At 38.0% G+C, this 22,256-nt stretch overlaps 1 protein-coding gene across 1 annotated transcript in view; it reads left to right on the top strand.

Moving 5' to 3' along the window:
• The window catches only part of THSD7A (thrombospondin type 1 domain containing 7A), a 470,808-nt gene that overhangs the window by 421,376 nt on the left and 27,176 nt on the right, over window positions 1-22,256 (top strand). The window contains 6 exon segments of the mRNA NM_001206743.1: window positions 5,803-5,981; window positions 8,208-8,213; window positions 10,246-10,379; window positions 15,185-15,338; window positions 18,046-18,190; window positions 19,749-19,864. Of these exon segments, the coding sequence (NP_001193672.1) occupies window positions 5,803-5,981; window positions 8,208-8,213; window positions 10,246-10,379; window positions 15,185-15,338; window positions 18,046-18,190; window positions 19,749-19,864 (734 nt within the window).

Below are 22,256 nucleotides of genomic sequence, written 5' to 3'. Positions count from 1 at the left end.
TTTAATGCATTATAATTACAACCTGTCAGAATGATCTGTTTCTTACTGGTCCAGTGATATGCTGTAGGAAAAAATTAAGAAGCATATAATGCAGTGTCTAAGTCATTCTCCTAGAGAGTCACAGTTCATGTTAGCAAACAAACAACACACAAAAAGAAGAAAGCCCAGGGTAAAAAGACCTGTTTAACCTAGTTTAATGCAACAATTTTCCAACTTGCTTGACCATGTCATTTATAAAAATCATGTTTAACACCTATTAGGATCTTCTCAACTCAGGAATCAAACCCAGGTCTCCCACATTGCAGGCAGATTCTTTACTGTCTGAGCCACCAGGGAAGCCAAGAACCCAACAAACTAGTGTTTAAAGATCATCCTTTGGAAATACTCGTGGGCTGCTGTCGGCGGGGTCGCACAGAGTCAGACACGACTGAAGCGACTTAGCAGCAGCAGCAGCAGCAGCAGCATGGCATTGTGTGATTCTTGTTGACTAAAAGAACAGTGCCCTGAAGGATCCAGTTAAAAATAAATCACTCTACTGTTTCAAAGTTAGTTTCTTATTACTTCATAATCTGAACACTCTATCAAATATGTTTATATTGCTGACAAAGCCCTATTTCCAAAATGGGTTCTTAGAACTTTTTTTCCAATTTTTAATACAATATTAATTAAAACTATAAATGTTAGATTTGGGGAGAAAAAGTCCATAAATGCCTTCATGTATGTAATTATTCTCAAAGTTTTTATTTTGGTTGAATAAGTAAACTTTGGATATGGGCTCTTGCATAAATAAGTTTATTTCCTTTTTAAATAAAATATACATCTGAAAGTAGAATTCATTTCTGTCACTAACTACCTGGACTTGGGCTAAACTTCACAGGCTAAGGGTTCAGTTCTCTACAAGACTGCTCTCGCCTCCGACATGAGCTGTGCATGTTCGGGAATCCCGGGTGAGCCTCGCTTCTGACCAACTGGCCACAGATTTCAGGTCCCCACTACTCCCTCAGGTTCAATAATTCACTGGGATGATTCAGAGAACTCAGAAAGCACCATACTTACAGTTAGAGTTTTATTATAGCAAAAGGATAAAAATCAGAACCAGTCAATAGAAGGGACACACAGACGAGGGCTGGGAGGGTCCCAAACACAGGGCATCCGTGCCGTCACCCCGTGGAACCAGGAGACATCACCATCTTGGCCCCTGGATGTCCTTTACCAGCCTGAGCTTTTGTATCCAGAGTTTTCTAGTGGGGAAGGAGTTATTATGTAGGCATTATTAGTTGAATCATTGACCACAGAGTTAAACTCAATCTCCTCTCCCCAGAGATTGGGAGGATATCAAGAGGCTGAAAGCCCCAAGCTTTTTAAATACATGTTTAGTCTATATGGTATAGTCATCCCCTTTCCTTAGACATCTTCGCATAAACTCACATGTAGTCTAAGAGGCCCAGCATGAATAACAAAGATACTCCTGTCACTCAGGAAATTTCAGAGCTTAGAAGCTGTCTGCCAGGAATCAGAGAAACAGAACAGCCAAAGTCTTCATTATACAGCAGTGTTTTAGAGTTTGCTCTTAGAAATGGCCTTGACCGTGAACTGCATAGGTATACTGCCTGAATCTGAATGCTCCTAGTCATTGCGTAAGCTATCGGTATTGGAAGAGCAACAGCTACAAAATCTGACAGCAGTTAAAACTACTGTTGAAATTTTCTGAAAAAGTCTGTAAGTACCTAGCAGATATGAAAAGATATGTCTTCACATGTATATGAAACAAAAATATAAAAATAAAATTAAAATAACTGTTTATTGCAGTTACATAAGCTTACCTGAATACTTCATTATGAACATTTTAATTGCCTAGGGTTGATTCATAACCTTTCATACACTGAATGTAAGAATTTTATAGGTAGAATAGTTGATTATAGGCGTTTGGATATATACATGGTAGTTTAGTTTCCCCAGCTTTTCAAGTTATCTGTTCTTAATCTATAATTACAAAAGAATATTCTATTCATTTTGAAACTATTTTTCAGTAACCTTTTTCAGTATTTTCAAATCCATAAGGACCATAGTAGATAAACTTCTAGCTAAATGTTCTCATTTGCAATTGCAGTCATGTGCATATAACACACATTTAAGCAGGATAGATTTTTCAGGTCACTTTTGAGATTAATCCAGCTGTTTCCAATGGAGGGCCAGCAGAGCTCATTCACACAGCTGTAAATCAGAACCAACCAATATGTTCCACGTGCTTTCAAAATGAATTCTTTAATCTATCAACAGTACACCTTTCAACAGCACGATATCATAATTGGGAAAGTTGTTGAAAGCTACTTTATCTGCACATTCATAATTCAAATGAATGAGGTGACTGGATATATCTCAAAGGTCCTCTGGTTGCCACTCAAAGCCTGCTAATTTTGTATTCATTTCAACCTTAAAGCAGCCATCAAAACAGATATAGATACAAAAACTACAATCAAAATTCAGAAGTTTGATTTTTTCATGTGTCATATTCTGTGTTGAGCTACCAAGTTTTAACACCCTCATTGTGAAGTCATTTATTTTATTCCAGCATTCTCGGGAACCATAAATTGCTTCAAGATGCCAGCAGTTTATTTAGCCTTAAAACGCTTCAGATGTTTCTGTCTTTCTATCCGCCATGATCGTTTGGTGTTAATTGCCCTCAAAAATGATCCTAGTGGAGAAGGCAGGGGAATGCTTATCTGGCAGTTCACTAGTAGCATTAAGGATTTTAATTGTACGAGATACACTTGACAGGCAATTATTGAATGTTGTTACACATTAGAAAATTAAAATGGAATGCTAAGCATTATACTCTTTCGCAGTTGTGTCTTTATCTCAGTGCCTAATTTGTATCTTTCAGCAGTTTAATTGAGTTTTATTGGAGAGACATTTTCTGGAGTACTCTATTGGAAGATCAAACATAAAAATTTTATATCTGCTTACTTAATAATACAATGTGAATCAAACTGAAGTCAGACATGACATATTTCACCAGTGCCATTTGTACTTCAGCAGATAAAATGGAAAGAATTTCCATTTATCTGTTACTCTGAAGTAGTGACATAAAAATCATGTGAGTCTACTGTCAGTTATAATTACTGAATGGCAAAAGGTTAGAGGTTTGTTTTTGCGGTTATTTTGATCTTTTGCAAGCCAGGAAAGGTGGCGCTAGTGGTAAAGAATCTGCTTGCCAGTGCAGATGACAGAAGAGATGCGGGTTTGATCCCTGGGTCAGGATGATCCCTTGGAGGAGGGCAGGGCAACCCACTCCAGTATTCTTGCCTGGACAAGAATTAATTAATCCCATGGACAGAGAATCCTGGCATGCTGAGTTCATAGGGTTGCAAAAAGTCAGATACAACTTAGCACGCACACACGCACAAGGTAGGAAATGAAATTCTAGAAATATTTCAATAATTTATTACATATGAAATAGTAGTGTTCTTTTACTAAAGCGCTTTTGATAATATTTGGCAATAGTTGGGTTTTTGTTAATTAATTGTCTTTTATAAACATCAAATAATTTGGTTACTGATGACATGGATTTGTAAGTGACTTTAGACATTTTTAGCTTGACTCAAAATGAATTATATACCTCAGTATAAGAACTGAAACTATAAAACTCTTGGGGAAAAATGGGCGTTTTTGACTTTTATGACCTTGGATTAGATAATCGTTTCCTAGATAGGACACCAAAGTACAGCAATAAAAATAAAAATAGATAAATTGGACTTCATTACCATTTAAAATTTTGTTCTTCAAAGGACACTAAAGTAAAAGAGACATAATAAGCAAGTTTTGACAAATGTATAAAGTGGAGCACTCATATCCTGCTAGTGGTATCGTAAAATGGTACCGTCACTTTGGAAAACAGTTTGGCATTTCAGTAAAAAGTTAAATAAAGAATTATCGTATGATCAGATAATTCCATTCCTAGTTACATACCCAAGAGAACTGAAAACTCGTGTGCAGAAACTTGTACACAAATATTCACAGCATTATTTGTAATGTACGAAACATGGAAATAACTAAAATGTCCATCAATTGATGAAAGGATTGAAAAATATGATACTTCCATACAATGGAATACTATTTAGTTATAAAAAGGAGTGAGGTACTAACACATGTCACAGCATAGAAGAATCCTGAAGACGTTGTAGTAAGTAAAAGAAGCCGATCGTAAAACATAATGTTTGATTTCATTTTATAAAATGTTCAGAATAGGTGAATTCTTAGAGATACAGACTAGATTAGTGGTTGCTAGAGAACGGGAGGGAAAATGGGAAATGGCTGCTAACAGGTATAGCAGTAGTAACGAAAATGTTCTAAAAGCAGATGGTGGTGATGGTTGCATAACACAGACTATATTAAAGACCAAAACATGAGCTGACCTTTATGATATATAAATTATGTCTCAATAAAATTTTTAAAAGTCCACCTAGAGTTCTTAAGAGAAACTGTTTACATTATGCTGCTGCTGCGAAGTCGCTTCAGTCGTGTCCGACTCTGTGCGACCCCATAGACGGCAGCCCACCAGGCTCCCCCATCCCTGGGATTCTCCAGGCAAGAACTCTGGAGTGGGTTGCCATTTCCTTCTCCAATGCATGAAAGTGAAAAGTGAAAGTGAAGTTGCTTAGTCGTGCCTGACTCTTAGCGACCCCATGGACTGCAGCCTACCAGGCTCCTCCGTCCATGGGATTTTCCAGGCAAGAGTACTGGAGTGGGGTGCCATTGCCTTCTCTGGTTTACGTTATAGTCATTTTCAAAATGGAATCTTTGGTGTTGATGTAAAATGGTAAGAGCAGAGTGTTCTCTTCCTTCCAGAACAACCACTCTCACAGGCAGAGTGTGACAGAGAATAACACTGGACTCTTGACCAGGGGAATTTTGCTTTTTCCACTTGTTTGTCTTGAGAAAAATAGGGATAAACTGATAACTGTGAAATGCCAAGTTGGTACTAAGGGAAGGGTTAGGAAAATGCTCCCATTTCTCAGGACAAATCTGTAGACTCTTAATTGACTGTGTGATTTGATGGAATGAGTGCTAGACTAGACTCAGATCCTGGCCTCATCTCTGACTGTGTGACCTTGCCCTTGTCAGTTATCTCTCCGTACGTGTTTTCTTATCTGTCCAGTAGAGCATCCGTACATGCCCACTACGTTTATGCTATTTTCAAGAGAATCAAATGAATACGGTATGTGAAGGTGCTTTGAAACTGACAGCACATATAATAATATGAGGCATTATTTATTTAACATCCTTCATTTTTCTTCATCAGACTTGATTTTCAATGAAAGCGAAACAGAAGGTGCTAAGTTAAATGATTCCTTTTGAATACTGATTGAGAGGGTCTGGCTTTCTTCTTGAGGGAGAATGTTGCATGGACTCAGACACTTGAACTTATGTGACATTAGCAGATAGGATTTTACAGAAAACTGTTATCATTTTTTTAATGTATTATTCCGGCAGCATGAGAATGACATGGCAGCAGACAGGTTATTGTCAATTAAACACGAGCTGTCAGAAAGTCAGAAATGTTGAAATATGGTGAGCATGAATCCTAAGCAGATCATACAGCAGCTGCTTAGCTGTTATTTGAACAGAGTCACTGTGCTATGTGTCATTTTCCTGCAGGATTTAATTTGAGTCCCTAATGACAGAGACACCTCTCCATTTGCATGTTGCTGCCAAGTCCTTCTAAATGGGCTGGAATGGTGGGTGGTAATAGCCGAGGGCCATGTGGAGGAGACAGCCCTTGTCTCATTTTTGTCTGCTCAGGTTACATTGAAGAGGCCTGCATCATCCCCTGCCCCTCAGACTGCAAGCTCAGTGAGTGGTCCAATTGGTCGCGCTGCAGCAAGTCCTGTGGGAGCGGTGTGAAGGTTCGGTCTAAATGGCTGCGTGAAAAGCCCTATAATGGAGGGAGGCCATGCCCCAAACTGGACCATGTCAACCAGGTATCTTCTGCTCTTGGGAATATTGTAAAATACCTCTTAGATGCACACTGATCTCTCTCTCTTTTTTTTTTAACCCAAAATAGAGAATAAATAATATCCCCTGAATAAGATATTTGACCCACTTTACAATGCCTGAGTAAATTATTAAAATTACAAGTCAGATGGATGATCTCTGTATTCTCAAGAGATTTAATATACTGTATGTGTATATATGTGCATATTAATGTAATAGAAATAAAAAATGAAATCTGCCTTTAAAATACTGTCAAGGTATTTAATCTGTTGTTATACAATAATTTGAGTGTTGGGAGCAAGATTGTCGTATCTGATAAATCCATTAGACTCAGAAAAAAAATCTCAATTGCCAACCATACAAATTAAAATCAAGGAAGTTATGTAGGGTGTGGGTCAAAAATGGGAAATATATTCTGTTGATATGAAATATGATAAGATGAAAGAGATGAAGATGGTGTCAAAGTGACTCTGTGTTATCTATCAATTTGGCGATTGGCCTTTTCAGTATTATTTGGAACTTTCTTTGACTTTGAATACACACTTTGTTAGCAGCTATTCATAGTTATGGCTTGTGTTCCACTGGAAATAGAGTGAAATATCTAATAGGAGGAATTGTTTAATATAAGATTGCTAGTTTAACGTAACATAAGATTCATCAGACAGTTATTGCCATGTTTGATCTACATGAGGATTAACAAAGAGTGAATTTCACACTAGATATGAAGATATGTGTGTGGATATTAAGATGTATGTTTAACTCACAAAAGAACAAAGTTATATGTATGCACCAAATTTAAATATGTAGGTATGTTTCATACACACATAGATTGTCTAATTTTAATCTTCAAATACACTGCTCACCCATATACATTTGCCTTCCCAAAAAAACCTTTGTTCATCACAATAAAATTATAGAGAAATAAAAATAACTTTTGAATAAAGCAATTAAGGGCCAAGAAAGTGGAGAATTAAATTGCATAGAAAGTCTTCTAAAAGAATGTTGATTTTTCGCAAGTAAAATTGCTAAACTTGCCTTTAAATAAATGCAACTAAAGGTGACTAATATACTTCACTGCTGCCACCTACTGGTAATCGAGTGTCTCTACCCCAGTAACGATCTCTAAAGAAGAAAATGCATGACCCTGATGAAACAGAAAAACTGAAATGTAATGTTTATAATACAAAAGAATATTTTTCTACAAGTTTTGAAATATTGACTTTCCAGTAGTAAACTAAAATTTCAATAATTTTTATTCATGTTTTGAATAAATTCTACTCATTTTCTTAGCTTCAGTGTGTATGTGTACAGCCAGTCAGAATTTAAGTTTTGCTTGCCTCAGCGTCTTTTATGTAGTGAATTTAGAAAAGTTCAAAATGGCTGTGCCAAGTTGTCTTTGCTACTAAAACTTTTACCTAAGCTCCTTCTGTGTCACTCTGATAAAATCTAATGCAGAGCATGTTATCTGAGTGTTTGTTACCAGACTACTGGTTACGGTATATTGAGACATGTACAATGGAAACTGAAACAGGAAATAATAGATTTCTGAATCTTTGAGCATAAATGTTCTACATTAAAAGTAGAAACTTCTAAGGATTCATTTGTTAGTAAAATGTAAGAAAAGAATATGCAAGGTTTGTGTAACTGAAAATTGGGGGGGGGGTTGGTGTAAATTTTTGAAAATTATGTCATATAGATTTTTACTGCAGTCATACCTTCCTCAATAAGTAATCTGTGGTAGTTTGCCTTGAAAATGGTTTCTGAGGTTCCCTTTTCCATTTGAGGAAGCGAATACTCATTTCCTCAGAAATGTGGGTGAATGAATTGATTAAGATCAATCAGTCTATAAATAGCCTGCTCACAGTTTGGTCCACCAGATATTTGCAGTCATATTCATTCCCCAAGATACGTATTTTGAGGTCTACTCGGTTTTCTAAGATTTCTTCATCCTGCCTACCAAATCCTTTCCTGGACTGTGCTGTTTGCAATTTGTTTGTGTATCTTAATTTTAAACAATAATAAGGAGGTAGCTTTTCTATTTTAAGGTCTAAGTTAAATGTTCGAGTCATTTACCAAGAAAAAAACACACCCACCTTTTCTATATGGAAAATACTTGAAACTTAGAACGTGAGATCTTCTCGCCAAATATACCAACATTTTAACTTGTCTCTGTTTCTCTCCCTTTGCTTCATTCCTGGTGAACCCTGGTCCAGGCCCAGGTAAGAACTGCTAAACCTCATGGTTCATGATAGAGTGCTGTTGGTTTCCATTTCACTCCTGGCATCAGAGAATGTATTCTTTTTATCTTTCACACAAAAGAAGTCATATTTTTCATAAAACTTTTCTTCTGCAGCTATTCCCTTTTTTTTTTCCCTAACGTGTTACATGTGTTTTCTCATTTTAAAATCAGGGCCTAAGGTACAAGGATAGAAGAGAACAAGCTTAAATCTCTCGCCTTGAAAAGGCAGTGGCACCTCCTGTCTCATGCTTCTTGGGTGAGGGAGAGGGGTAGGTGGGCTCCAAGGGGTCGCAGGAGGCCGCTCTGAACTGATATTCTCTCCAGCATGGGAGATTAAAATGAAAGCCGTCAAAGGACTAGGAAAGATGGCATTTCCCCTTCACTTGTTCCCTTCTCCACAACATGCAGGGTAATGTTTTACTAAATACTAAAATAGTATTTAGTTCTATTTTAATACAGCACACATGTGAAGGTGATCATTTATGACAGTCATTACAGAGTCTTACTCCAACAGTGCATACTTTTTTTCTATGTGTGGTAGGTCAACTTTATTCACTTTCCAGGGATGTTTAGTAAAACTAAAATTTGCACAAAGAATGGTTCCAATGGACTACTTAAATCTGTATTTTCTGGAATTGAATAACTATATAAAATATTCACGTACTATTGTGTGTGGGTGGGTATTATAAAGTAGGAAATAGAGTTGAATTATAGATTTTGAAATAATTTTAAGAGGCATTTTTCTTTAATGATTGAGTCAGCTCTGTTGCAGTGGATTAAAGTCCTTTTTTTAAATTAATTTACTCCATTCTTCTCTCACTGAGAAAAGACTATAGTTGGTTCATTGTGCTAAAAATCCTGAAACCCACCAATGACGCCACCGCAGACCTGGACCTGCAAGCCTTAACGGGCACCAGAGCACCGACAATTTGCTTTATTTCATGTGGCCCTCAGTGCCTTGCAGCTGTGTAATATGAGACCAATTTCAGACCTCACTTCCAAGCCCTAAATGATTTAAGATAACTTTATTTAAGATAGCTATATTTCTTATTATTTATCTTTTAATTTCCTATATGGAACATGAAAAAATTCTTATTGGTATACATACTTATTTGGAAAATGGGCCAAATTATATTTATTTGAAAAGAACTACTTTTATATGCTGTGTTCTTACTGTTGTTCAGTCGCTAAGTTGCATCCAACTCTTTGTGACCCCATAGACCGCCCCATGCCAGGCTCCTCTGTCCTCCACTATCTCACAGAGTTTGCTCAGATTCATGTCCATTGAGTCAGTGATGCTATCGAACCATCTCATCCTCTGCTGCCCTCTTTTCCTGTTGCCTTTCAGTCTCTCCCACGGCATCAGGGTCTTTTCCAATGAGTCAGTTCTTCGCATCAGGTGGCCAAAATATTGGAGCTTCAGCTTCAGCATCAGTCCTTCCAATGAATATTCAGGGTTGATTTCCTTTAGGGTTGACTGGTTTGATCTCCTTGCAGTCCAAGGGACTCTCAAGAGACTTCTCCCAAATCACAGTTTCAAAAGTGTTGTTATATGCTTCCTTAATTGCTTAAAAATTAATGATAATTCTTCTATTCATTCATTCATCTTACTCAACAAATCCCTATAGAATGCCTCACATATGAACACCCTGGGCTAAGTACTGAAGACACAGAGACTGTGACCAGGAGGTATGGCCCAGGAAGTTATAATACCGTGTGGTAAGCATCAGTCCAGGAAAGTACGGAGTGCGTCTGATGTGGTCCGTGAGGTCTGATCTCCAGCTACAGTGTGATCGCAGATCAGCAGAACACAACAGGGCTAGCCCTGCCTGCCCTTCACTGCTGCAACTCGAACTCTCACGAGGGCCTCCATGTTCCTGTTTTAGGACAATGAACAGTAAAAGAGAGGCTGGTATAAAAGTGAAATATCTTGAGTACTGAACTGTGAGGCGTCCCCTCTCACCTTCTCCGGCTCCGGGCAGTGAGGTCACTGAGAACCATGTGTGTTTCAGGTGTATGAGGTCGTCCCTTGCCACAGTGACTGCAGCCAGTACATATGGGTCACAGAGCCGTGGAGCATCTGCAAGGTGACCTTTGTGAACACGCGGGACAACTGCGGAGAGGGTGTGCAAACCCGAAAAGTGAGGTGAGGTCAAGCACGGGGGAGCAAAGGCACCGCCACCTCCCGAGTTCTCGTGTGCCAGCCTGAACTTGCCCTCCCCCCAGGTCTCCTGAGTGAAGTTCTCTTCAGTACTTTTAGGGAGTCTTGTGTTCATGGAAAGCTCTGAGAGGATCTGCTTCCAGCAGCAGTTTGTCACCCTCTGCCTTCTGATTTTTGAAAGCTTTGCTTCACGGTGCTCTTGCCCAGAAAAGGCTGCATAGTGAACGTGAGCTGGACTAAAGGCAGATTTTCCAATCCCAATCACTTCTTCCTTAAAGGTCAACTGTATTTCTAACCATAGTTCAGTGATAATCTTTTATAAACTCTTTTATCTTTTGATGCTAAGGCATCAAACTGTCCACCTTTTGAATACTCCCATTGCCCTGGAAAGCCTTCACTAAAACCTTACCCTGGCTGGCTGGTGCCACTCATGTGTTATCTGTGGCCAGTGGCCAGTAGGGTAGCCACTCACCACGTGTGGCTATTTCACTTGAAATCTAAACCAATGAAAATTAAATAAAATGCATTTCCTCAACCACACTAGACCCATCCTAAGTGCTCCATAGTCAGAGGGGGCTAGTGGCTATTCTTTGAGACAGCACGGTTATTTTTCCATTGTCATAGAAAGTATGAGAGCCTTGTCATACTGCTGAGCAGCCTTGTTAGATCTATAATGCCCCACATACCCCTTAGTGTTTTGAAAGATCCATCTATATGTCTGTCCCCTTTATTAAACGCTATCTCTCCAAACTGAGACTCTGTCGTAGTCATAGAAATTCTCTAAAACCCAATACGATTGAAATATTGTAATAAATATGGTTTAGTTGCTGAGTTGTCTCTGACTCTTGTGACCCCATGGACTTAGCCCACCAGGTTCCTCTGTCCACGAGACTTTCCAGGCAAGAATACAGGATTGGGTAGCCATTCCCTTCTCCAGGGGATCTTCCTAACCCAGGAATTGAACCCAGGTCTCCTGCATTGCAGGCAGATTCTTTACTGACTGAGCTACAAGGGAAGCCCATAATAAGTGTAATACAATTAAATTGACTCATTAAATTATACCTAAAGCATCTGCATATGATTCTTAAGGGTCTCAAACCTGGGAAATCAGTATATGAGGCTTTATTATCTCCACTTTAAGAAAAGATTCAAAAGTACTAAGTAATGTGCCTAAGCAGACAGTGAGTGAAGTGACAGAGTTGCATTGAAACTCAAATGTTTTGCCACTCTTTAACCAGTTTATCCTAACTCTACTGAGTGATAAACGGTAAAGAAACATATAAAACATCCAAAGCTTTACAACTTCCAATTGTGAAGAATTCCATTCTTACTCATGACGTAGCTCTTCGTGAATTTAAGATGACTGTTTCTTTATCTGTTTCAGTAGGAAAGTAGAGCAAGTTAATGTTTATATCATAAAACCTTGGGACTGTGTAAAACATTGGCTCTGATAAAAATAATCTCTTTTGTTTTTAAACCTCACTCATCTTAAGTCTCAAGTTATTTTTCTGAGTATTAAGAAGTGGATGAGGTGGAGGGTGGAGGAAATGAGTTAATAGGGAAACAGGGAAGAAAAAGATATTCTGTTTTCTACCACTCTTCTGCCAAATTTAAATTTTATCTTTAAAATATAAAAGTATTTTCTTTATATTAAAAATTTGATAAAGTTGGTTTTTTTGTTAATATAAAAATTACAATAGCTTCTTTCAGCTTTCCCTCCAGCTGTCTATTATTATATGTTGCTTCTTTTTGCTTTCCAAATGGCTATTGTCAATGTTTTCAAACACATTTTAAACAAAGTAACTTTTAAGGTCAACCTATTTTTTCAGTAAACATTTTTAATGCAAATAGAGAATTGATGAAAATTTCTTATCATGTAATAACGCTCCTTAAGGTTAAATGCCGTGTTAGATGCAACCATTGGGTGACATTTCAGGACAAATACATCTATAAGGAAGTGTGAAAGTGAAAGGCGCTCAGTTGTGTCTGACTCTTTGTGACCCCACAGACTATACAGCCCATGGAACTCTCCAGGGCAAAATACTGGAGTAGGTAGCATTTCCCTTCTCCCCAGAATCTTCCCAATCCAGGGACTGAAGCCAGGTCTCCCACGTTGCAGGCAGATTGTTTACCAGCTGAGCCACCAGGGAAGCCCAGGAATGCTGGAATGGGTAGCCTATCCCTTCTCCAGCGGATCTTTCAGACCCAGGTATCAAATTGGGGTCTCCTGCAATGCAGGCAGATTCTTTACCAGCTGAGCTGCTAAGGAAGCTCTTTTAGGGTGGTGTAACATATCAAAGACTGAATAATGGTAGTGATTTGCCCTGGTGAGACAGAATATTTTTTCACTGACATTTTTCTAAAATTTTCAGCACATGATGATAATAAAAACCAGTCAGATTTGGTTATTTCTGTTGCTTTTGAAATTTCTGCAGGCAATCTACCCCCTTACTGCCACAACTGTGGTGGGTGCCTGGCTCCACCCTTGGCCCCAGTTTGGTTCTATGCTCTGTTTTCTAAAACAGTTTGATATTCTCACAGCATAATCCCTTCTCTTATGGAATGGAAAAAGTCCAAGCATTTGAAGAAAGCAAATGAACTTAAAGTGCCTTCCTTTGGGCTCAAGACTTGATCCAAATAGGTTTTCTGTCTTCTGCAGTGCTAAACAGTGGTGGTGGGACTAAACCACTATCCCCATTCTACAGTGACAAAAATATCATTAATACAAAATCAAATAAATAAAACTTACAAATAATTTGAATGCCAACAAGAAGGTTTTTTTTTTTTTTTTTTTTTGCAGTTGTGGCACATTTAAATGATGAAATTGCAAAATTCAAATGTAATCATTAAAAAGTATGTTTTAGAAAAACAGTTAATAACATGAGATGTTTATCATATTAATGTTTTTCCTAAATGGTGCAAATAGTAGGTAAAGTTTATTCCTATTTAATGAAATGAAAATATATGTTTAAATACAGTAGTCTGCTAAGAGTGATTCTCTCTGATATAATGTATTGAATTTTTTATCATTTCTTCTGATTTTCCTAAAATGAATTTATTACTTGTATAATAAAAACTGAAGGAAAAGAAAAGCCTTTGAAAATAAAAAGTTTTATGTACATAAGTACTTAATAGAGTATTGAACATCTGTCCCTAACTCTGGATCAATACGTAATTTTGCAAGTTAATCCTTGTACATCATGTCAGAGCCTAACATGAATGCAATCTTTTCTTAGCAGCAAATCCAACTTTGGAGATTGAACTGTCCTGTCTGTTCCGTGTCCTCTCAGAGCTGCTGTCAACAGAGCATTTTTAAAATGCCAGTGAAGCTAGAAAATTTTTCCTAAGACACTAAAATTCTCCCCCCAAAATGTATAATTTAGTTTTTTCCTTCAACGGTGAAATTGCAAAAAAGCCTACATTTGCATGTTTTTGTGATTACTTTTTATTTTTTAATTTATCTTTAATTGAAGGATAATTGCTTTACAGTGTCGTGTTGGTTTCTGCCAAACATCAACATGAGTGATTACTTTTTATATTTATATTCGCATACAAAAAAATGCAGAGCTGGGTATCTGTGTGGATATTTTTCAGGTTACAAACCCAGTTAAGACGAAACCAACAGCATACTTTTCCAGTTTTTGCTGCATCCCACAGGAAACCCACATTTCTCTTAAAATCAGCAGCACGGTATGGAAAGGTGATTCTGCAGAGAACTGTCAAGATGCAATCTCCCTACTGATTGTAAATCCCTGAGAAAAGTTGAGATTCCAGGTATAATTGGTAATACAATGCAACCAACAGTTTAAAACATTGCAGTGGGTTTGAGGCTTGAGAGCCCAAGCCTTCCTCTTCATCTCCTGCAATGCAGTTCTCTTCCCAAACTTAATAATTCGGTTGACCTTCTCTGAGTCACAAATGAGGGATAAAGATTTTGTCTTCTATTAGAAAAGTGCTTGGAGAGATTAACTATGGTAAAAAGCGAAGTCCAGTATACTAGCCACTTTAATTAGACTCCCAAGAGATGAGTTAAAGAGCCCTTTATGACTGCTCACAACACAATGAAATGTAATGAAATGTTTGGATTTATTCTGTTAAAGCTAACAGTAAAAAAGGTCAAGATATAGGAAGATCCCAGCAACCCCATTTAGAGAAGTCGTGCTATTACTCTAATGATTGTCTCTCACTTCTGGATTTCTTTTAAGGTTATCAGCAAACGGGAAGCTAAAATTACTTGTTAAATGACAAAATAACTTGATAAAGATCATCAGTTACTTTCAAAAGCAGTTAATGAAATTTCTGCCTAGGAGATTTCAATGTGCGTTGTCTTCCATCATATATGAATCTACCTTCTCTGTGGAATCCACTATTTTTCTTGAAAGAAAAAAAATGCATTATATTCCAAAATTGCAACCCATCTCTGAATATCTGTAGCCAATGCTTTAGTTTCTGCATGATAATTTAGGTGTAAATAAATGACTCTCTCCTTTCAGAGGAAGACACACAGAATTTGTATATACAGAGTATACACATAGTGGCTATAATTTAAAAGATGATAATGATACATGCAAGCAGAGATTTTTGATTTTTAAGTCACACTGAAGGGCTCCAACTATTTATGGGAGGCAGAGATCTTCTGTGTCTTTATGTTTGGAGAATTTTATTCATTAAATGCCAAACTCCCCATCCCCTGCCTCCATGGTGATACCTTAAGAGAAACCTTGAACCTTGTGGGTTGGCCATTGTTTGATTGTCCAAATTCCTTCACTGATAGACATGTTTTCTTCTAGATGCATGCAGAACACAGCGGATGGCCCCTCTGACCATGTAGAGGATTACCTCTGTGACCCAGAAGAGATGCCCCTGGGCTCTCGAGAGTGCAAACTGCCATGTCCTGAGGATTGTGTGGTATCCGAATGGGGTCCATGGACCCGATGCTCTTTGGTGAGACAATTAACCATTTGTTAATGTAGAATTTGCTTAATTCCTTACCATTAAAGCTTTTAAGCTTTTAACTACCATTAAGAAAATAAAACTTGGTTACTGAATTAGTTACCAGGGTGTGCTGTTGGCTACGAATGTGCCATTTAAAATCAGCAGTGTTTAGACTCATCCCGGCACAGCTTAGCTTCTTGCAAACTTTATACTCCATCACCATCCTCCTAATCCTAGCACAAAAATGTCTTTAGATTGATTTATGAATACACAGCATGTTAAAAACTGCAGTGGTGATAATGATTCCCTCCAGGTAAAGAGATAAAGAATGAGACTCTAGTAAAAGTGCTTTCATGGTGTCAAGATGTTATCATCTTTTGCTTTTTGCCCAGGCCATTTTATTTAAATTGTAGGAATAATCTTTCACACTGTGGGGATATGGCAGCAGGAGTATTGACACTAAAACTCAAAAGATTCTGGTAAGAAAGGGAGTAGAAAGAAGAAAGCTGGGCATCAATGAATCTCTTTCCAGGCACTGACTCTGAGCATCTTTGGACCTGGAAAGCCAGCTGAGAGTTTCAAATCGCACAGAGCTTCTGGATTTCAGCAGCCCATGGAGCACTTCCATGGGCCCTGGGGAGGAGAGTCACTTGAAACAGGACTGGCTGATGATGTAGGAAATTTGGCTTACCCCAGGCACATTTGTAAAGCTGCACACTCAATGGGGCATCAAAAGCATGGAAAAAATATTTAATGTGTAATTTATTTGCTGAAATATAATATGGGACAGATACATGTTTTCAAGGAGAAATTAATTTTCTGTTCCAGTGTTAACATTATTAAAGATGCTGATTAGCAGCCAACTGATAGAGCAGGAGCAAAACAGGGGTGGCATTTGACTTGGATACAGAATAAACTTCAATAAAGAATCAATCAGCTGTTTCACAAGGGTATGCAAATGATTTTGTATTCTAATTTCATAGCATCAGGTTTGAAGTTACTGTTTCTGCTCTTAATAACCAAATGTTTCCAAAACAAGACTGTACCAGTAGGAGAATGACAGCCAGGTTTTTTAAATTAGTGCTACCTTATATTTGTGTGCATGTATGTGTGCACATTAGGAAAATATTAATAGCTGTTTTTCCATGGACAGAGGAGCCTCGTGGGCTGCAATCCATGGCGTCACAGAGTCAAGCACAACTGATCAACTAATACACACACATACACACAATCTTAATTTTGGGGGTCCAAGAAAATAGATTATAAGTTCTGTGACCCACAGTAAAATTTGTGACCTACAGTAATTAGTATGAGCATATATTTTTGTGTATGGATGATGTGATGTATCTATTAATATTTGACACATACTCTTTTTTTATCCCAGTTTTATTGAGAGATAATCAACAGACATGTTTAAGGCATACAGCATGATGGTTTGATTTACGTATATTGTGAAACGATTACCACAATAGTTTCAGCTAGCATCCATCTTCTCAAATACGTATGATAAAAAGAAGAAAAGAATAAAGGGGGAAAAATGTTCTGCTTGTGATGAGAACTGTTAAGATTAACTCTGTTAACACCTTTGCTATATAACATACGGCAGTGTTAGCTACAGTCATCATGCTGAACTTGATGTAGTCCAAGTAGTAGGGATGTATCCCTACTACTTACTGTCTTACAACTGGAAATTTGTACCTTTGACCACTTTCCTCCAGTTCTCCCTCTCCCCTACCCCTACGTCTGTTAACTGCAAGTCTGATCTTTTTCTATGAGTTTTGTTTTTTTGTTTTAAATGCCACATGTAAGTGAGAGCATACGGTATTTGTCTCTGACACTTCACTTAGCATAATGTCTTTGGGGTCCATCCCTGTTGTCACAAATTGTAGGCATCCTCGTTTTTTATGGCTGAATAATATTCTGTTGTATAATCACACTACAGCTTATTTATCCATCGATGGGCATTTTGGGTTTTTTCTGTATCTTGATTATTGTAAATAATGCTGCAGTAAACATATGGGAACAGATATATTTTCAGGTTAGACACAGACTCTTAAGTATTGTCAACTGAAGAAAAAGACACAGCCTGAAAGTTGCCAGTTAAGTTTTATTTGGGGATCTTACTGAGGACAATGGCCTGGGAGACGGCCCTTTAGATAGCTCTGAGGAACTGCTCCAAAGAGGTAGAGGAGGAGGCTGAATAAGCAGGAGTTTTCTGCTGGGGAAAAAAAAAAAACACATGTAGTCAAATATCAAGAGTACTGTTAATCAGTGAAACAGAAATCTCTAGTTAATGATTTTAGTGCTTTCCTGTGTATAGGATTATGCAGGACTCTGGGCTCATTGAAATTATTCCTTAGACATGTATCTTAACCATCTCGGGTCAGTATCCAAAGCACAGAACGCTGCCTCTTTCTCTCGATCCTGTTTGCCTCAGGGCACATCGCCTGCGGCAGCTGCAGTGGTAAGGGTTTGGTCCTTGTGGAACGGGACAGTGGCACCATTCTCTGTCTGCCGGGATGGCAGGCAGCATTCCCGGTCCACAGCCTCTTAGAGGCAGATGGCACATCAGAAACTCATCCAACTCCTGGACTTACAGATGAGATTAGCCAGTGGCCCAAAGGTTCTAACTCTTGCTCCAGTGCTTGCCTTAATCCATTTGCTCTTGTGTGGCCAAGTGCTCACCTTTCTGAGGAGTTACGTTATTCTCTGTCAGCCTTGCAATCAAAGCACTTTCCGGCAAAGGGCAGCTGATCCCATCAGACAACCAGCTGAGGAGGGAAGAGCCTGCCCTGACACTGTGGAGAAGGAACCCTGCAACCTGAACAAAAACTGCTTCCACTATGATTATAATGTAACAGGTACGTGAGTAGCCTTCACCTCATAAAGGCCAAATTCCACGTCTGTCAGCTTAGCAGCATTCCCAGAAGGATGGTTCACCTCCATCCACATGTCTTTTGGACATGCTACCTGGTGGTTTAGTCACTGAGTCGTGTCTGACTCTTGTGACCCCATGGACTGTAGCCCACCAGGTTCCTCTGTCCATGGGATTCTCCAGGCAAGAATACTGGAGTGGGCTGCCATTTCCTTCTCCAGGGGATCTTCCCGACCCAGGGATCGAACCCACGTCTCCTGCATTACAGGCAGATTCTTTACCACCTGAGTCCCCAGGAAAGCCATACACACTGCTTACTCTCCCAGCAGTAATTCTGTATTAAATGAAATAAATATTTATCTGTCTTATTTTTAATAAACATCAAGATAGAGAATGAAAAATTCACACAAACATTAGCTCTTAAGGCAGATTGTGAATAGTCTAAGGGTACCTATGTAAGACATCCTCCCACTTTCAGAAGGTGGAAATAAACATCTTTCCCATGGATAACAGTTTATTGAAAGATGTCTTTCTTCTTCAGAATATGTTTAATCATTATGAGTACTGGGACAACAATTCTTTGTGTGGGGGCAGTTCATATGCATGATTAGTCTGATGTAAAAAGCATTAGCAAGCTTAACCTTCCAAATTGTGTATGAAGAGAATTTTTTAGTGTTATCAAAGATCTAGGCAAAAAAAAAAGACTGTATTTTTTAGAAGAAAAAAAGGCTTATCATAAATTATATTTTTCCCCAAACCCTCGTCTCATATGTCATCAAGGCATATACTCTAGGAAAGAAGAGTTTTTTTGGCTTATATGACTTGGGGCAACACTGAAACTTATTTTGGAATTTTCCCCCATGTAATTTTCATGCTGAAATAAACCCCAGAAACTGTACTATGACACATAGCAGTCAGCTTGATTTTTTGTTCCTTTTGGTTTTCTCTTCAATTTGCTTTTGTGACACAATGAAATCACAGTTCTCTGGGACAGGCTACATTACCCTGGGAAGAAAGATAAAAGAATTACCTTGCAAAAGATACTTAATACGAGAAATAAATATGGCCAAGCTGGTTTTGAAATAAATAATACATTTTACAATATCCTAAGTATGGACAGCAAGTGAAATAGTTTTATTTGGATGTAACTGCACAAAATGCCAGACATTTAAAATTATGATTATTTTGCTAAAACAAAAATGTTGAGATTTACATTTTTACTTTAATTAGGATAAACAGTTTCTAAGTGACATTTCACCTGCAGGCCACAGCCATTTTTACAGCATCACCAAACGACTAGCCATCAAGATGGTCAAGGAGACAGCTGCCTCAGGAATAATCCCTGTAGCTGTGTGCAGCCCCAGCAATTCCATTTGACTCCTGATACGTTCAAAGCTGGGACCCATATGCTCTGCATGTGTGATGATTGATGGTGGGGCTTAGGAAGCAGTTGTGAATTAAATACGGGATTCAGGTCATCCGAGTTTCATTTGAAATCTGTTCCGTACATAGCCTTCTGTTCTGATGCACTCCTTCCCTTTCAGACTGGAGCACGTGCCAGCTGAGCGAGAAGGCAGTATGTGGGAATGGCATTAAAACAAGGATGTTGGATTGTGTTCGAAGTGACGGCAAGTCAGTTAACCTGAAATACTGTGAAGAGGTGAGGGGAGGCTGTGTTATATCTTTGTGAGTAAATTCTTCCCGAATAGTCTCAATTCATGCTGAGCCAAGTGACCGGTGCGTTATGCAGCTCTTTGCCAGCAGATGTTTTCTGCTAAACACGCTCTTGAAAAGAGATTCTTTCCAGCACTACTGATTTCTACACATAATTTCCTGTATTTTGTTCTGCTGGGAGCCCAAAGGTATGCTAATTAGCCCATTCTGAAAGAAATGCTTGGGTAACAATAAGTAATCAAGGTGAATAAAGGCAATAAATCTTAATCAGACTGCTCATCATCTTTTGTAATTTCATATGAATTTTGTGTTGCCTGGGACACCTGCCAAGAGCCGTCATTTATTCTCTCTGTTGCAAAACATTGATCGCATGTGGTTTCGTAACAGATTTTGATATTAGGATCTAATATCCAGCTGTGAGAGTCTGAGTCAGGTCTGGGTAAGAGAGAGCTTGAAATCCAAACAAAGGAATGGAGTCTACCATTAGTATCTTTTGGGTACAGAGATCTGTAACTGTCAATTCTCCAGTTTACAAAAGTAATGTTATCGTTTCTAATATGACCTTGTGAAATGTGAGAAAACGTAGTCGTAGTTTTCACGAAGCTGTTCTTCAGGTTACAATTATTTTGTCTAATTTCCAGACGAAAAGGGTACTCATCTTCCTGACAGGTTTTGACTCCTCCTGAACTAAGGCCCAGTGGTTCAACATGAACCAGGACAAGCTCGAACCTTTGTAGACCTGGAACACCAGGGAGGGACTTGTAACCTCAGTAGGGCTCAGTGGACATGTGACCACAATCTCTGTCTGCCTGTCCTAGAGCTTATTATAAGCCTGTGGTAAATTATTCCAAATCTTAAGGGAAAACTCAAGATGGAAATATTTTAATCCATTCAATATCTTTGATATTATCATATAGACCTAATTTAACTTTCTATATATCTGTCCATAGGAACGGAGTTCCCAAATGCACTGAAAACAAATTTAGTTAATAAATTCCTCTATCTTACAACATAATTCAGTCAATTATGGCCTTAGCTTTAATCAGAAATTTCATACCTGAATCAATTTGGCTTTGAAACTAATAACATCAAAGTAATGTGACCACTATAAAAATACAAAAATAACATTATTAGTGAATATTATAAAGTTATACACACAGGCTGGAGAGCATCCTGTGATCTGCCTCTCACATGAGTCTTTTTTTTTGTTTTTGTAAATGCACATGCAAATGCCCTTCTAGGCCAGAATAAAATAACAATGAAGAGCTCTGAGAGCTTTCAGAAAGCTTAACCCAAATCATATAAGTTGTTGTGTCACTAAGTCGTGTCCGACTCTCTTACATAATCACATAAGACCAGTGTTTAAGTATCTCATATGACTCCAGAAAAAAGATATAAATAAAGCCTTTTATTTCTTAAATGAAATGTGAGTAAAAGTCTGAGAAATAGTTTTTGTTATCCAGAAGTCTGGATAAATTTACTTTTATGTACAAATATTATGTTTGACTACTATGATGACAATTAGGGATTCAAATTGTAACATTTTAGCACATACTGTATTCAGGGAGAACAGTGCTCCTCTCACAGGAATTGGATTAAAGAATTCATATCCCATTTTATCCACCCTATGGAAGCAGTGACTTCCTATGGAAGCAGCAGGAATTGGATTAAACAATTCATATCCCATTTTACCCACCCTCTGGAAGCAGGACTGAACGACTGAACTGAACTGATGGAAGCAGTAGAATTAAATAATAGCCCTGAGAAAAGCTGGCTGTCTTTTCTAACACTGGATTGGTTGCCTACCTACTAATACATGTGCAAACCCTTCATTCCGTGCAGCTGCAGTAGCTAACTCTTGCTGTTCCTCTAACAGCCAAAAAGAAAGATGGCACTGCTATCCAACAAAGAGGAAAATTAGGGTTAAACCCATCCAGCATTTATATAGCACTTCTGTCTTTGATGTTTCTCAGACATTAATTTACCTGATACCTAATAATTTGGTTTCTCCTTTCCTATTCTTTGATCCCTGAACATATGTTTAGGTAAATGATAGATTAGATAGATGATAGAGGAGAAAAGAAGAAACAATAAATTTAAGAAACACTACATTGTAAAGCAACTGTACTCCAATAAAAATGAAGTAATAAAAAAATTTAAGAGAGTAAGTAGTACAGGGTTAAAATATCTTACTGCTAGATACCCAAAATGTCTGTAAACAGACATCCTTTTTAATCCCCTAGTGAAATAAATAAGCCAATAGTAACTGAATTCTGTGATTCAAACCCTTTCTCTATGAAACCATCATGTACCTTAAAAGCAAAACATAATTTTTATCATATCACCGTAAGATTTCCATCTCTAATCTCCAGTCACTT

This window comes from Bos taurus, chromosome 4 (genome assembly GCF_002263795.3).
Source record: "Bos taurus isolate L1 Dominette 01449 registration number 42190680 breed Hereford chromosome 4, ARS-UCD2.0, whole genome shotgun sequence".
Taxonomy (NCBI): Eukaryota; Metazoa; Chordata; class Mammalia; order Artiodactyla; family Bovidae; genus Bos; species Bos taurus.
The sequence above is the reverse complement of the archived record's forward strand: the minus strand, read 5'-3'. Positions and strand labels throughout refer to the sequence as shown.